The sequence below is a fragment of the Miniopterus schreibersii genome (assembly GCF_964146895.1).
Source record: "Miniopterus schreibersii genome assembly, chromosome: 18".
In the NCBI taxonomy this organism is placed as follows: Eukaryota; Metazoa; Chordata; class Mammalia; order Chiroptera; family Miniopteridae; genus Miniopterus; species Miniopterus schreibersii.
Window position 1 is genome coordinate 23757436 of NC_138121.1, and position 16787 is coordinate 23774222.

Genomic DNA, 16787 nt, shown 5'->3' on the forward strand with positions numbered 1-16787 from the left:
ATGCAGAGGTGGGAGAGTAGGGCTGCTGATTTCCAAGATAAGACCCTTAGGGTGCAAGAGGTGTACTGAACTTATCTATAGACGCCCTTTCCAGGGCTTGTGGAGCTGTTTGTGCCCTCCCCGAGTTGTGGGTCTGTGGTAACGTGCTTCCCGTGCTCTCGGCAGATCCTGTGCTTGATGTTGGAGTACAACATCATCGACAACAACGACACCCAGTTGCAGATCATCTCAACCCTGGAGAGCACCGGCGTGGGGAAGCGCATGTACGAGCAGCTGTGCGACCGGCAGCGGGAGCTGAAGGAGCTGGTGAGTCCACAGCCACCAGCCAGAGAGACCAGCTGGGGGGCAGTGGGGCAGAGCCCAGGAACCACTGCACCTGTGGGGATCTACTTCTCACTGAATCCCCCTCTAGACCCAAAGAGATCATGATTAGCACCCACCACTTTGAGGATCATCAAAGAGAGGTACAGAGAGGTCAAGTCAGTGGCCCAAAGTCAGACAGCTTATTCAGGCCCTGGCCAGAACTGCTTCCTCTCTCATCCCCAGAGCCATGCATGGGGGTCTGTCTGTGCCCACCATCCCTCCCACAAATCCCCTCGTCACATTTTAGGACATGGGGCTTTGACTTTCAAATGCCAGCACATCTCTTGGCCAAACAGCTTTCTCTGTCCACATGCATGCCCCTTGGTCTCCTGGAGCAACCCTCAACCAGTGAGCAATGGGAGAGGGTATGCAAACACTCCAGCTCCCTCCCCGCTCAGGAGGAGGAACTCTGAGATGTGACTCCACCACTTCCCAGAGGTCCCTGTGGCAGCTGGATCGGTAACAACTCCTTCCCTTAGGGGGCCTTTACGGTCTTACTTCCCTGCTCCCTGATTCTTGGGATCACCTCTTGGATAAACTACCTGTGTTCAAACCTTATCTCGGGGCCTGCCCCTGAGATCAAGACCACCGTGTTACCTTCTACAACCAAGAAATAAAAATGGCACCGTGAATGGTGTTGATGGAGACCAGGATGCAGGGAGGAACCTCAGAAAAGAATGGGTCATAATCAGCTTGGTTTCTGTTGCAGCAAAGGAAAGGCGGGCCCACCAGGCTAACACTGCCCTCCAAGTCCACAGTGAGTTGGTTTTGTTCTCTCTGCGGGGCTGGGGGGAAGGTAGGCTGGTCCTCCCTGCTGCAAGTGACAGATTGTGTCTTTTGGAGGTGATGTGGGGAGGTGAACCAGGATTCTGTAGTGCTTGAACAGCCAGCTTTTTTAGGAGGAAACCAGGTTACAGGAAACCAAACATTATGAAAAAGGTTATTGCTTATTAATGCTAATATGTTACCAGTTATTATCAATGATGGTAATGGCTAACATACATTGAGCATTTATGTACCAGATACGGTGCTTTTAAGTTCTTTTATCCTCACAACAACCCACGCAGGTTGGTACCTCTTACCACCCCCATTTTACAAGGGATCTTAGTTTCTTACATTCTGGTGCCCCACCATCCTTGGCACATGGCTTCTACCTCATGGTCCAAAAAGAGCTGCTCAAGCCCCAGCCATCTTGTGCACATACCAGCCAGCAGGACGAAGGAAGGGGCAACGATGAACATGACTCTCCCTTTTAAGGACCTTCACAGAAGATAGACATGACACATTTAGCACATGGCCCCAGCCAGTTGAAAAATTAGCCTTAATTCAGGACAGCCAAGTGGCAGCTAAAACTCAAGAATTCTATCACTAAGATGGAAGAGAGAATGGATATTAGCCCCACAACCTCACAGTCTAGGACTTAGGTATTTGGGGGGGGCCTTAGTGTTTACATGTGGGAAATGGGTATAGGCCGCTGACTGGGAGAGCGAGGGGTGTCTGCACACGTACAGGCCTGTGGGAAGGACTTGGCCTTGGAACACCCCAGTTGGTGACTCATGTGTGAGTCACAGCGCTGAAGGCTCTTTCCTCCGTCTGGCAACTGACACCCACAGGGACGGACGGCCCCTCCCTCCCTGACACTCCCCTGGCCCAACCCATCGAGCCACGCCATCACCTCAGCTCCTGGGGATTTGCTGCCCCCAGAAACAGCTCTCTGTGGGGCAAGGGAAAGGAGATGGGCAGAGGAGGGTGGGATGGCTCAGGGTCTTGGGGAGTTCCCGGCAGCCCCTAAGACCCTGCCTGCCCGTCTGTTTGCAGGACGCAGACTTGGCTCGCTTGCTGAGCTCTGGCTCCTTCGGAAACCTGGAGAACCTCAGTTTGGCCTTCACCAATGTAACCAGTGCCTGCGCTGAGCACCTCATCAAACTGCCTTCTCTCAAGCAGCTGAACCTGTGGTCCACTCAGGTACCCACTACCCAGCCTGCACCCTGCTCCCCATGTTCTCTTCTGTGCACTTTGCCTCCTGCCCCTACACCATCCTCCATGCCCTTGCACCCTCCTTCATGCCCACCCTGTACCTTCCTCCATGGCTGACCTTTCTGCCCAGAGCCCAGTCACTTGATTACCATACCCCCTCCCTGCCTTAGTGGCCACTTCCCAGAGGCCAGAGGAGGTATAGGACCTTCTGAAGCCCAATGGCCCATTTCACAGTTGGAATTGCTGAGGCCCAGAGCATGGACGTGCCAGAAAGAACTGAGAGGCAGGGTCTCCCGCCCCTGTGGGTGGCTGTGGGCCTCTTCCTTGTCCTAATGACTACAGCAAAACGATGCTTGCTGCCATTGCTCGGTATCAATTGAGGTGTTAAGCACTTAGCATGAATCAGCACAGCTGACTTCCACTCCATACTTGTGACATGGCAGCCCCGCCATCACATTGTACAGAATGAAAATCAGCATTCCCATCAATTTTCCTTCTGGACCCAACACTCCACTCCTTACCCCATTGCCCTTCACAGATGGCCAAACCAACTTGCAGGGAGGGCCCTTGCCAGGGTCATGTCCCACCAGCAGAAGCTGAATTAGAACCCAGGTCAGAAGAGGCATTTCGGTCTTTGAAGAGAAGTGAGGACAGCCCAGACCCCAAGGCTGAGAGGGCTGTGGGCCTCAGAGCTGGGCTCTGTACCCATTCCCTCCCTCCACAGCTCCCCCAACCTCAGGGTCATTTCCTGGGGTGCCTTGGGGGGCCAGAGTTGGTCTCCAGATCTGAGAGGTTCTGTGCCCCACAGTTTGGAGACGCCGGCCTGCGCCTCCTGTCGGAACACCTCACCATGCTCCAGGTGCTGAACCTGTGCGAGACGCCTGTCACCGATGCTGGCCTGTTGGCCCTCAGCTGTGAGTACTGAGGGGCTGCCAGGGTGAGCAAGGGCCTCCTTCCATTCTCTCATTCATTCATTCATTCATTCATTCATTCTTTCATTTAATTTGCATCATGCACAGTACTATGTCACAAGTGTACATTGAACACCTACTGTGTGCCAGGCAGCATTCTAGATGCTAGGAACACAACAGGGGGAAATATCCCTGCCCTTGTGAGCTTAAATTTTAGAGGAAAAAGTATAAATGAGTAAGGCCCTGCCCCTACCCTCCTGACGCTATCATAGCCCTAAGGGACCAAGTTCAAGGAGAGTGCTCCCCAATCCACCTGAGCCATCACCTGGGAGCCAGTCAGAAAGGCAGATTCTCAGGCCCTGCCCCAGACCTGCTGACTCAGAGAAACTGCGTTTTTAAAATTGCCTGGGTGAGCCCTGGCACACTGATTTTGAGAAGCACTGGCCTAAGAGAAAGAGCCACACAGTACTCACTCAAGGAACCTTGAAATGACAATTTCAGAACCCAGCTCTAATCTACTGAAAGGAAATCCTGGGTGATGCTGAGCCTGGGAACCTGCATTTCCCATTTTAGACCCATTGGTTTAGATGGAAGGCCCCATGCCTCAGCTGGGAGAAATAAAGGAAGGCTTCCCCCAGGAGGTTTGGATCTGGGTGTGAAAGACAGATACGTAGGAGTTGACTACGAGAGAAGCATGCTGGACAGCAGCCATGACTTCTACAAGGTTGTTGGCAAATTTGGAGTGGCTTAGGAGGGGATGGGGCAGGTGACAGGGTAAATGAAAGCCAGAGAGGATGAGGTTTGGAGCCACTTCTCTGCAAATGGCATTATTGTTGGAGTCACTCAGTGTTGGTGGGGACCCTGGATAACAATACAGATTCCTGGCCCCTGTTCCGGCCCCTTGCTTCGCAATTCTGAGAGTAGGGTGGGACAGTCACACCCTTAACAGGCTCCCTGGACAACTCATGATGCAAACCGAAGTTTGAGGCCTGCTCTTGAGAACCAAGGGCTTGAGTCAGCTTCTGAAGTTCCCTTGGGGGAAAAGCCAGGCCTGTTCCCTCAGGGCTTGTCTGGGGTGAGGCAACTCAAGCTCTGGGACATCTGGTCCAGGCAGTTGAGGGACAAGACAGAGAGACCAGAAGGGATATAGGCTCAGAGGTCAGGGAGAGAACATGGACTCAATTTAGACCAGCATATGCCTGAAATAGGCTTTCTGCGCCGAGTGACCCCCTAGCTGCACCCCCTCCCCCATCTCCTAAGCTGGGACTTTGGCATCTGCAATCAGTCCCCCAGCTTGACTGTCTCGTTATCTGCAGTGGCCCCTTGTGGGGTCTCACTGACCTAATGACTGACTGTCTGTCTGTTCTTGCACAGCCATGAAGAGTCTCTGCAGTTTAAACATGAACAGCACCAAGCTCTCGGCTGACACCTATGAGGATCTGAAGGTAATTCCTTCGCCCTGCCAGCATCTGGATAGTGGTGCTTTGCACTCGCAGAGGAAAGGGTATTACACCAGCACATAAGCCAATGAAGAAAAGAATGGCCGGTTGAAAGAAGTGATAAAGAGCAAGCCAGCAGGGAATTGATGGGTTGGAAACGGGGAGGTCTCTTTGGCGTGAGTTGGTGGGGACAGTCCCTGAGCTGAGACCCCAGAGATAAGGAGCCAGAGATGCAGGGGGCAAGAGAAAGTGCTAGTGCAAAGGCCCTAAGGCAGAAAGGATCATGATTTGACTTTGTCACAACGTGACTGGAAAGTGAGAAAGAGAACAGGCTGGGGCAGACTTAAACGACGTAGGTCATGGGAGGGCTCTGGATTCCATCCAGGTTCAGTAGACAGCTCTAGAGGCTCTACGCAGGGGAGTGAGCTGTTTAAAGCTTGTTCTGGCTGCTACGTGGAGAATAGATTTTTTTGAGGGGGAGTATGAGCGAGAGTAGAAGCAGGGAGAGCGTTTACGGGCTGGCGCAGTCACACAGTAAGAGCCTGGACTGGCAGCCAGGCTGGAGAGGTGAAATTAGGGAAAGAAAGAGAACCTGAGTGGGGATTTTGCTTGTAAAAACACGTCTTTGGAATGGGAGATTGGGGGGCTACTACTTCGGCAGCCTCCTGCCACCCCGTCACCATGGGCTCAGTACCAGCTGTCCCCGAAGGAGGAGGCAGGGCCACCAAGAGAGCCAGGGCGCTGGGAAGGAAGGGCTGGCCCAGGAGGCGCAGATGGGCAGGAGCACACCGCACCTGTGCACCCTGGAAGCTGCTGGGAAGGGATCCTCCAGCAGCTCTTGGCTGAGGCCCACCTTCAGCAGGGCCTCCCTGTCATCCCCCACCTCCAGCTCAGCCAGACCTGCAGCCCAGGCTTGATCACTGGCCAAGGGTCCAGACGCCTTTAGAGCACCTACTATGTGCTAGACCCGTGCTGGGGACAGGGAGACTGAGGTGCGACTGGCTAGTCTCCCGTCAGGAGGAAACCCAGCTCTCAGAGGCAGGACCGGGCTTTGGGGGCCAGCAGAGGGGGCAGCCAGCTCCAATCACTAGGGCAGAAGAGCCTGCACAAAAGGGAGTCTTGAGAAATGAGTTTGCCAGACAGACCAGTGAGCCTGGGACTGGACTCAGATTAGCTCCACAGATGAGGAAACAGGCTCCAGGACATTTGGGAGGGGGGTTGTCCAAGGTCATGCGGCCAGCAGTGACCACAGCCCCTCTGAGGATGCTTTGGGGCCAGGGACACCCCACCTTCTCTGTTCTCTCTGAAGTCACCGAGCTCTGACGTCCAGGCAGCGGCAAGGTGGGGAGGGTACGGCCAGGTTCGGGAAGGGACCGGCTCCTTCTTCTCCCCCACAGGCCAAGCTTCCCAACCTGAAGGAGGTGGATGTCCGCTACACAGAGGCCTGGTGAAGCTCTGCTCAGCAGGAAGGAGTTTGCGACCGCAACACAACTCTTGACTAATAGCCGTAGAGCGGCCAGTCCTGGGGTCCCACCCCAGCGTCCTGGCTGTGAGATAGATGGGGGAGTCTTTCTGGGGGCAGAGGGCGCCAGGGGAGGGGGTGGGGAGGGGGGTCATAAGCACGCCCAGCCCCCGCCTAATTCTCTTAGCTTCGTAATTGGAACCTTGACCTGATCTAAAATGGACTTTGTAGCAACCAGAGGAGCATCAGCGGGTCGGGGAGGGCGTGGGTGGGGGGCTTGGGGGGGGGGGGGGTCCTTTGTGGATTTTCTTTGCCTTTGTGTTTAATGCCGTGTGGGAAAAGTCAACTCTGATGCCACCATCACGCAGCCCTGATGGGCCTCCAGGGCCGAGAAGGATGCTTCTTCCTCAGAGGCTCCTGCTGGAACTCACCTGCCACTGGGACCAGGCCCAGCCCCATCATCGCACCCGTCCTTTGTCCTCGCCATTGCTATGCAAAGTGATTCTCGTTGTACATAAGATTTAAATAACGCGCCTATTTAAGAAACGTTGACAAATTGCAGGTCTGGGACCTGCCTCTTATTTATGAAGTCTCTGACCCGCCCGCCCACCTGCCCGCCCGCCCTGGCGTGCAGTACTGTGTAAACCAGTTGGCTGTCGGGGTAGTGGTAGTGTTATTGTTATTTTTTTAAAGGAAACAGACAAAAAAAAGAACCTCCTTGGACAATTAATTGCTTTGTAGTAATGGATTCTGTATGCTAATGCTCTCTCCCCCATCTGTCTGTCTGTCTGCCCACCTTCCCCTGTGCGTTTCCCAGATGTCTCCAACTTCCTCATGGGGTGTGGGGGTCAGGCTGCGGGAGGAAAAGTGGGGTCCCCACATTGTAGTCTTGCTCCTCCGAGGCGCCAGCTTTCTCTCTGCCCCTTTTACACATTTGGAGGGGGGTGCTAACCCGTTGTCCCCCCCATCCCCGGAGAAGAGCTGCCCCCCCTTTCCCTGGAGAGCTCACATCTCTGGTGGCCTCTGCTGTCCCTGCCCTGACTGAGACTCTGCAACCTGTGGCCTCCCCCCTCCCGTGCTCCCGTGGTCTCCTCGTGCATGCCGCCTCCCTGCATGGTCTCTTGGGAGAAGAGAGAGACGTCGCCTCCACCAGCCTGACTGCCCAGCCTGCCCCGATGAATGTGACCACTGCGCAGACACCCTCGCCCCCTCCTGCCCCAGGACCAGCCAACCTCCTTTCTTTTATAAACAGTCGGCTTTTTCTTAACAAGCCCTCACTGTACAGAACAGCCCCTTTACTGTTTACTTGGGGTCCCCTCTCCCCCAAGCCCCCTTTTCTGTTGTTTTAGCACAAATACGCCCCCTCCGGCACCCCCGGACCTAACCCCCCGTCAATGTAATTGTTTTATATATATTTAATCTTCTTCAATGGAAACCATGCTTTTGTCGTTTTATACTTTGCTAGGTAGACTTTATTACCCCCCGACTATGCCCTCATTTTTTTAAAAAAGGGAAAAAAAAAGAAATTGGGTTTCAGTCTTAATTCATTTACGTACCCGTTTTATTTCGTGCGCGAGTTCCGTTTCGTGTTTGTTTCGCCGTCGTCCCTGTCGTTCGGTTGTGTTCTCCCCGCGTCCCACACTGTGTAGCGCTCTGGTGCGGGAAGAAGCAGACGCAGAACAGCTAAAGGAAAAAGGACCGAGACGTGCCGCCTTCCCTCCGCACCGTTGCTTTTCCTGATGGTCATAACTACTGTCACGTAGCTGTGTTCAGAGATGTGAAATACTTTCAGGCAAAAATAAACTGTAAGTGACTCATTGACACCTGGCCTTTCTGTGTGGCTTCTGGGGGGTCTTGCAGGGGGGCGGGGAGGGGACAAGACCCGGGCCGAGAGTCGGGGCTCGCAGCAGAGCCCGCCCACCCCGTCCTGGGTGTCGGGGCTCCTCACCCTCAGCACTGCTGACGGTGGGCCCCGGTCTTGCTCTGTGGGATGTTGAGCAGCACCCGGCATCCACCCACTAGATGCCAGTAGTGCCTGCCCCCAGTCGTAATAATCAGGATGTCCCCAGATGTTGCCCACTGTCCCCAGGGAGAGCCCCTGCGGTTGGTCTAGAGCGCTGGGCAGCAGGCCCTCGGGAAGTCCAGAGTCTCGGGTGGATGTGCCTCCTCTCCACCCGGGGGCTCTGGAACATGCAGGTTCTGATTCCTAAGGTCTGGGTGGGCCCAAGACTCCACATTTCCTAGGAGCTCCAGACAGGTTCGTGGGGCACTCTCCAAGTTCAGAAGCCTAGAACCATCCATCCAGCTGTCCCTCTGCCCCCAGGTGTTCCCAAGAGGCAAACTTGATGTGTCCAGAAAGAGAATGGGGAAGTGGAGGTCGGGAGAGCCTGGGTCTCTTGGTCAGGGTCAGCAAGGGGACCAAGGCAAGCTGATAGCCAGGCATTATGGGAAGATCTCTCTGCTGCTGGCTGGCGAATGGATGGGGCTGGCGCCGGGCTAGGACCAGGTGCACAGATTCAAGAGAAGCTTAGGAGTGAAACTGCAGAACATGGTGATTGGGGTGAAAGGAGGGCCGGCAAGGACTCAGAGTGACATTCAGTGTCGTGGCTTATTCACTGAGACAGGCTGTGAGCACCTAGAATGAGTATCTCTGCCGGCAGCAGCCTCAGTGGCAGGCAGGGCTGGTGTGTAAATGCCCTGGCTCCTCCTGGGGTGGGGAGCTCCAAGGCTGAATTCTCTGGCTCCTGGAGTCCCTCCTTGGGACTAATCTCCAGCTGCCCCCCAGGGCTCACTTGCTTATTAGACTTCCTGCCCCCCTTTTCCTGTGGTCCCATCTGTGTTTTCTGGGACCACTTCCCACCTAAGCTACCTATGCTGGAATTGCAGAGCCCGCTTCAGGAGAAGCCCAGATGAAGACAGTGACTAATCGTGCTAAGGGACAGAGGGACAGGTTGGAGGGGAGCCCTTTCATGACAGGCCAGGGAAACCCTCCCAAGGACACTGCAAAGTCACCGAGTATTCCTGCCCTGACCTCAGCCACAGAGGCACCTCCCAGCTTAGCTGAAAGGGCTCTGCATCCAGGGACCCGAGAACCAGCTTGCACCCATTTTCAGAGATGGGGATGGCGGCTGACTGGAGCTTTCATCCGTTCCCAGTGGGAGCAGAAATTGGCTCACGGCTTTGGAAAGCATATCCACTAAACTAAACACCTGCCCGCCCTGTGGCCCTGCATATCCACTCCAGGGTACACTCCCAAGAGAACTGAGCTCACATGTCCACCAAAAGACAAACAGGAATGTTTTTAGAAGCGTTACTCATAGTAGTGAAAAAGTGGAAACAGCCCAAGAGTCCGCTAACAAGAGAATGAATAAACAGACCGTGGGCTAGTCACACAGTAGAGCCGCGCAAGCGTCTCCATCAGCAGGAGCCTTAATCCGTACACAGTGACGTGGTCACAGGATGGACCCCTGCAGAAAAGAGAAAAGGAACCGGCCGGTATACACTGACGCGGATTAACTGGACAGACATTACGTTGTGGGAGAGGAGCCAGCCATAGATGAAGGTTTGCTGTATGATTCCATTTATATAAAGTTCATGAACAGGCACAAGTCATCTGTGATTACAGAGGTCACAGCAGTGGTATCCCTGCGAGGGGGAGTGTTAATGACTGGAAAGTAGTGTTATAGCTGGAAGTGGAATTCTAGGGGTGCCCCCAGAGAAAAGAATTCCCTAGGCCCCCTTGGGAGGATAGGGTTTCATAGAAAGCTTTATTGATGATGTATAATTAAGGGGGTTCCCCTCCAAGGTCCCATCTCCGTCCATCTCACCACGGAAGAAGAACAGTCTTGTTTTCAGTAGGGCTAAAATTAAGGCCACTGCCCAGAATTTCTGTTCCATATTAAAGTCCAGTCCGGCCCAGCCCAGCATCTGGTTAGCTTGCTTGTGTTGCCAGCTGCAGTCCATTGTGTGTGGGTCCGCGTGGCTCAAGGCCACATGGCAGGCTAGCGCACAGGCGAGTGCAGGTCACGGAGCAAGAGAGCGCAATAGTGAACAAGCGAGAGCAAGAAGAGAGGGGAACTCTGGGGATTTTAACCTTCCAAGATTTCACACGTTTGTGGTGGCTCCACCCTCCTAGCTAATGATCTTTCTCCCAGTCTACATTGACAGGCAAGCACCTCCCCTGTGTCACCCCGACTTCATTGCGCATGTGCCCATCTCCCCCTTTGTTGGATCCCTTCCCCCAGTGATCTACAGAACAGGCCGGTGTTTCCCTGGGGAGCACAAAGATGCCCAGATGACCATGCTTATAATGTCTGGCTTCCCCTTTGCTCTCTTCCTATTATTAATATTAATAAGCTAGCTAATTACAACAATAACATTAGGAGGGAACCTCCTGGGTGATGAAAGTGCTCTGCGCACACTCTAGAGCTGCACACTGAGGAGTTGTGGATATATATGGACACATCAGCTTTTGAACATGGCATAAATGACCTGCATGCCCATCCATGAATGACCCTATAAATAAAAGCAGTATAAATAGACAGTGGACTGTCATCCATCCATAAAAAGGAATGAGGTATGGATACAGCTCCAACATGGATGAACCTTGAAAACCCTGTAGTAAGTGAAATAAGCCAGACACAAAAGACCATCTAGTATATGATGCCATTTATATAAAATGTCTAGAATAGGCAAAGCTAGAGAGAGAGAAAGCAGACTGGTGTTTACCGGAGGCCAGGGAGTCCCTGTTTAATGAAGATGGGGTTTTATTTTAGACGAATGAGAACTATTTGGAACTAGATAGAGGTGGTGATGGCACCACACTCTTGAGTGTTCGAAATGCCACTTTAAATCAGTCTCTCTTATGGTACTATTTTGCCTCGATTTTTTTTAAAGTGGCATCAAAAAAAAATTTTTAAACGAAAAGTTGGTTGCGGCTCCTGTCTATCTGGGCTTGGGAGGGTGTGGCGCCCATGTCGCCGTGACTTCTATCAGAGCCTTTCTTGTCCATCCTCATGAAGACTCCCCATGAATGTTTATCAAGTGTCCTTCCTCAAAGCACTGTGCTGCCACCTGCTGGAACATGGGCGTAAGCACTGTGTACGAGGTTGTGTAACAAATGCACACACTCCCTTGAATGTGGCACCCCCGTGCAGTACACAACCCGCACGGCTGTACGTGGTAGGATGGGTGACACTTACTTTCCCGCGTGCTCCATCCAGATTTGGGTGGGCCGTGAAAAACCTGATGCCGGCCTTCTCTCCTGTTCTCATTCTCATGTGAATAAAGCTAGCCTGGGCTGGCCTGGCTCAGTTTGTCAGCGAGATGGAATCCACCTGGTCCCTGATCTACTCACCAGGGTATTGAAACCTGCTCTTTGGAACCATCTCCAGAAACGAAACCTTCCCCGAAGCACTTCTGGTCATCTCACAGAAGCAGGAGGCTGAGGATGGTCTGGAAGCTTCTCTGCCCAGCTCCTGGAGACAGACCTCTCCTCGCCTGTTTGTTTGTCCTCTGAATGTAACAGTAGGAACACAGCAAGCTGTTCTCGAACACCAGGCTTGTGTCTCCTCTCTGATTTGCCAGGGAGAAGGGGCTGTCAGCTCCAGTGGGAAATGGAGTGCTGGACTCAGAGGTTTCCAGGGCACAGGATACCCCTCACAGCAGCTCCTCTCTGGGCGCCCGTCCCCACTGGCTGCAGGAATGCATTCGAAACCCCTCACAGCCCGGCCGGGCCTGGCTCAGCAGTTAGGATCCAGGAGATCGCGGTTCCATTCCCAGTCAGGGCACATGCCCGGGTTGCGGGCTCGATTCCCAGTCAGGGCCTGCAGGATGCAGCTGGTCAATGACTCTCATCTCTCTCATCATTGATGTTTCTATTTCTCTCTCCCCTTCCTCTGTCTGAAATCAAAAAAAGATGTATTTTTTTTAAAAACAAACAAAAAACGCAAGACACATATACAATGTAAAACATTCTACCAGTCAGCTCTTAAAAAGTAAACAAAAAAAAAACAGGTGAAATTAATTTGGATAATACATTTTCTTTAACATAACCAAAAGATTATCATTTCAATATGTAATCAATACAAAAAGTATTGAGATATTTTACACCCTTTTTCCCTTGTTCATATGAAATCTCTGTGTGTGTTTTGGGTTTCCAGCCCTTCTCCGTCAGGACCAGGGACGTTGCAAGCACTCAGTAGCAGCCCTATATATGGCTCTCGTATGGACCGTATGGTTCTAGAATTTCTATGAGCCCAGAGCTGGGGCAGTGGCAACATGGTAGGAAGTGGGGAGCAGCAAAGGGACACGACTTGAAGTAGCATTTGCACAGTGATTAAGTGGTTTTTACTTAGGTGGGAGGTATGGAGAGGCCACCTCAGAGCTGACTGTGGGAGAAAGTCTCCCTGGCCTGACCCCCTGACGGGGGATCTCAACAGAACTGGGGAGCAGAGCTGCCAGTGCCACTAGAAAGCCAGCATCTATTTTAATTGATTTTTAAAAAGAAGAATATACAGCGTGGGGCAAAAGTAGGTTTACAGCTGTTCGTATGGAAAATAATGCAATAATAATAATAATACTAGGATAAACTCTGTGTTTCAGGTACTCACAACATAAGCCTGCTTTGGTTCCACCCTGTATTCTTTCACTAGAGGAAGACTTGTCGATCGTAACCATGCATTTCTGTGGAATATAAATGAATGAGTGAATGAAAACCTGATGCGGAGAAAGGAGAGCGGCATTGCTGATGAAATGAGGGCAGTGGGTTGGGCATCTGACCCACATCTAACATCAGGGGATGGGCAGCGAGACTGGATTCTTGACCTTGAGCTGAAGACAATCAAGTGTGTACCTGAGGCCACCAGGCCACAGTCACACTCAGAGCTTTGTCCCTTTTTAGGTTTGGATCCTGCAAGGGGCCCAGGGTCCGTAGGCCTGTTGCCTGTCATCCCACCAGGAAAGCACCTTTCTTTGCTTCCTATAGTCTTTCTTTCATTAAGTCACCCATTCATTCATTCATTCATTCATTCATTCAGTGAGCAGAAATGTGTTGGCTGAACCTTAAAAACACTGCTCAGTGAAAGAAGCGAGTCCCGTAAGTCCACATATCATTCCATTCAGATGAAGGGGAGCTCTACGGAGAAAGTTGATCAATTGTTGCTTAGGGCTGAGGGGCTGGGGAATAGGGAGGAACTAGCTGAAGGGCACTGGTTTCCTTTTGGAGTGATGGGCGCGTTCTAAAATGGGTGCTGTCTGCACAACTCTGTAAATATGCTAAAAACCATGCACCTGTACGCCGGGTGGATTGTAGGGTATGTGAATTACATCTCAATAGGCTGTTTTTAAAATCGTATTGAGCACCTACTGGAGACTCAGGAGTGAGTAAAACAAACACCATCCTCTGCCACATACCCTCTGAGGGAGGAGGCAGCCGTTAGACAAATAATCCCACACACCGTTTCCCAGGACAGCCACGGAGAGAGCTAAAGGGATGTGCAGGCTGGAGCGCCCGCCTCCAGGAAGGCAGCACTGAGCCTCCGGCCTAGACCTGGAGAAGGGGCCGAAAATGAACACCCCAGGGGCAGGGAGCGGAGGAAAGGGAACAGCCTTCCAGGCAGGGGGAAGAGCAGGCGCGGAGGCCCTGAGGCAGCGCCTGGCACTTGGGTGTGAGACTACTAGACGGAGGAGGGTGGGGGGTGTGGGGCATGAGCCCCGGGAGAGAGAGGAAGGCCCCTAAGTCTCTGGGAGCCGTGGGAAGCCCTGAAGGGGCCATAGCGGTGGTGGCTGGGGAGGCTCTGTGATAATTCGGGAGTTGTTTAAATAATCCCCTGGCTTTGTTGTGGAATGAACCAGAGGGAGGCAGCCGGGTAGGAGAGGGGGTGGCAGGTCCCCTCCCACGTTTCTATTAAAATACTGGCATTCTCCTTGGGAGGGGGCTTCCTGTTCATAAAACAGAAGGAAAGGCCTGTTTAGCCGCCAGCTGAGAGCAATTTGAGGACCAAGGGGCTGGAGGAAGCGGGGATGGGGAGGTGGCCGGCAGGTGAGACCCGGCTGGCCTGGCTCCTGGTGGCCAGGACCGGACCCATCAGAGGGCAGGGTGGCAGCTGCAGCCCCCCTGGTGTCCCAGCTGCTGCAGATCCCCACGGGGGCTGCGCCAGGCGGGAGGGTGGGGTTGGGAGGCAGCGTTGGGGACCCCAGGCTCCTGACGTCAACGTTGCCATGGAGACCCTGGCTGGCTTCATCGCGGCAGCTGCTGGAGACCCCAGGGACCGGGAAGGCTCTGCAGGGCGGGTGGGGGAGCGCAGAGCACCGACCTGGCTCCAGAGCCCTACCCAGCCACAGGGCAGGGGGGCACCGAGACCCAGAGGGGCTCCCCGCAGCCCTCCAGCCGGCCCACACCCGTCGCCCAGACACAGCTCCCTTCTTGCAGCCTGGGAGATCCTTGTCAAAAAACTGCCCAGGCGTCCTCCCGTGGCCCACCCCACAGTGGGGGGGCTCGCTCTAATTGACCCCTGCACCCCACACTCCTGGCTCCATTGTTTTGTTTCCAACGCCCCTTCCTTCAAAGGACATTTACTGAGACCGCCCTGGTGCCAGGCAGTGTCTCAAAGGCGTAGCCAAGCTCGGGTGATCCTGGGCCACCGGGCCAGGGGGAAGGGGCGCCAACACCGGGCTGGCCCACTGCGGGCAGGACTCGGCGAGCACACGGGTGACATGGCGTTTCCTTTGTCTCTAAACCTTGTTCTCGGACGTCTTTCCACTTTAAGAAAGACACCTGCAATAGCAAAATGTCCAGGCTAGTCTAAAACTTCCGCCCCGCATTCAGCTTCAGGTGCCTTTCGTGCCCCTTCCCTGTCCCAGTCAGTCCCTTCTCCGGTGACAGGTGAAGGTGGAAAGTGACATGTGTCTGGTACGTCACTGGTGTTGTCCTTGTTTGGTCTTTGCTGCGTCTCTGGCCGGCCACAGGCGTATTCAGATGTTAACCCAGGTATGTGATGTCAGGGGGACCGTGCGGGGTGGGGGCAGAGGTGAAGGTCCCCACGGCATGCCCCCCAATACCCTCCCCCTGTGGCTCTTTTCCTAGCGGCTCAGCTGGCACACTGCAGTATTCATTGCCACCTGCCCTTTGCTGAGGGTCCTCCTGGGCACCCGGTCATCTTACCTCCAAAATACAGGGTCGGGTAGAAGTAGGTTTACAGTTGTTTGTATGAAAAATAATACAATAATTAATAAATGATAATCCAAGAATAAACTCTGTTTCATGTACTCACAACTGTAAACCTTTATTCCCATTGTTTAGATGAGAAAACGAAGGCCCTCGCACAGGAGGTAAACCTGGAGGGATGAGACGGGATTAGACTGGACATGTCGGGGCGGCGGGGTGTCCCAGGCCTCTGATGTTCGCTGGGCAGAGACAGTGAGGCCTCTGCTGTCCCCCAGCCTGCCCTTCTCCAGGCTGGCGCCTGGCCCTCCAGAGTCTCAGCCGGCAGCCTGGGTGGGAGGGTGCGGAGAAGATGGGGAGACATAACCAGGTGTTTTCTCTCAGGCAGGCCGAGGGAATTTCGGGGATTTGGGGCGTGGTTCTCGGTGGAAATCAGGCTGGATGGGCTCAGGTGGGAAAGCTGCTGCCCCGGTGGCCAGGGTCTGAGCCCACAGCATGTTCCCGGGCTGCCCAGGCTTGTCCAGCGGGACCAGGCACCAGCTCCATCCCACCCTGACCCGGGGCCATGTTTCTCAGTAAGTCCCCTGGCCTGTCTCAGCTACTAACATAGAGGAGACAAATATTTACATAGATCTGCTCTGCGCTAGGCCTTGGGTTCTGGGTTGGGTGGCTGGCCGGCTAAGTGGGCAGGTCAATGGGGGGTAAATGAATGGACAGGCGGGTGAGTGGCTGGGTGGATGAATGGTGGGTGGTGTGTACAGGGATGAGTGTATGGTTCAGTGACTCAGAAACAGATGCATTAACTTTCTATTGCTGTGTAACCCCAACATTTAGTGGCTTAAAACAACAAACTGATTATCTCACCATTTCTGTGGGACAGGAATTCAGGAGTGAGCTAGCTGGGTAGTTCTGGCTCCAGGTCTCTCTCGGTTGCACTTCAGCTTTTTTTTCCCCCGTTTGTTAGAACCGAGTCCCTAAGCCCAGCTCAGGAGGGGAACTGGGCTCCCCTCCTGAAGGCAGAGCCTCAGAGAATTTGTGAACAGGTTTAAAAACCATCCCAGTAGAGAACTCTTCCTGGATGCTGGATCTTAGAGTGGCCTTAGAGCAGGGACTCTGGTCATGACTGCATGATAAATTCAGCGGGGACACTTTTAGAAGATACCAGTGCCCAGGGCTCAACCCCCAGGCAGTCTTATTTGGTGTATCTGCAGAGACTTTTGGACATTTGTGTTTTGTTCTGTGGAAGATCTTAAACTTTAATTGTAAAACATAGCATTTGTTTTTACTACTTTTTAAAAATTGTGGTAAAATATATATAACAAAATTTACCATTAACCGTTTCGGAGCGGACAGTTCAGTGGCATTAAGTACTTTCACGCTGCGATACAGCCTTCACCTCCAGATCTTTGCCATCCTTCAAAACTGAAACTCCGGACCCACGAACTACCCCTCCCCACCCCTCTCTTCCCCAG

At 53.3% G+C, this 16787-nt stretch overlaps 1 protein-coding gene across 1 annotated transcript in view; it reads left to right on the plus strand.

The window, feature by feature from the left end:
• CMIP (c-Maf inducing protein) overlaps positions 1 to 7973 on the plus strand; it is a 221440-nt gene extending 213467 nt beyond the window's left edge. The window contains exons 16-21 of the mRNA XM_081117874.1: positions 166 to 306; positions 1073 to 1120; positions 2182 to 2328; positions 3149 to 3254; positions 4626 to 4696; positions 6088 to 7973. Of these exons, the coding sequence (XP_080974000.1) occupies positions 166 to 306; positions 1073 to 1120; positions 2182 to 2328; positions 3149 to 3254; positions 4626 to 4696; positions 6088 to 6141 (567 nt within the window). The 3' untranslated portion in view covers positions 6142 to 7973. The remainder of the gene's footprint in view (positions 1 to 165; positions 307 to 1072; positions 1121 to 2181; positions 2329 to 3148; positions 3255 to 4625; positions 4697 to 6087) is intronic.
• Positions 7974 to 16787: the final 8814 nt, after the last annotated feature.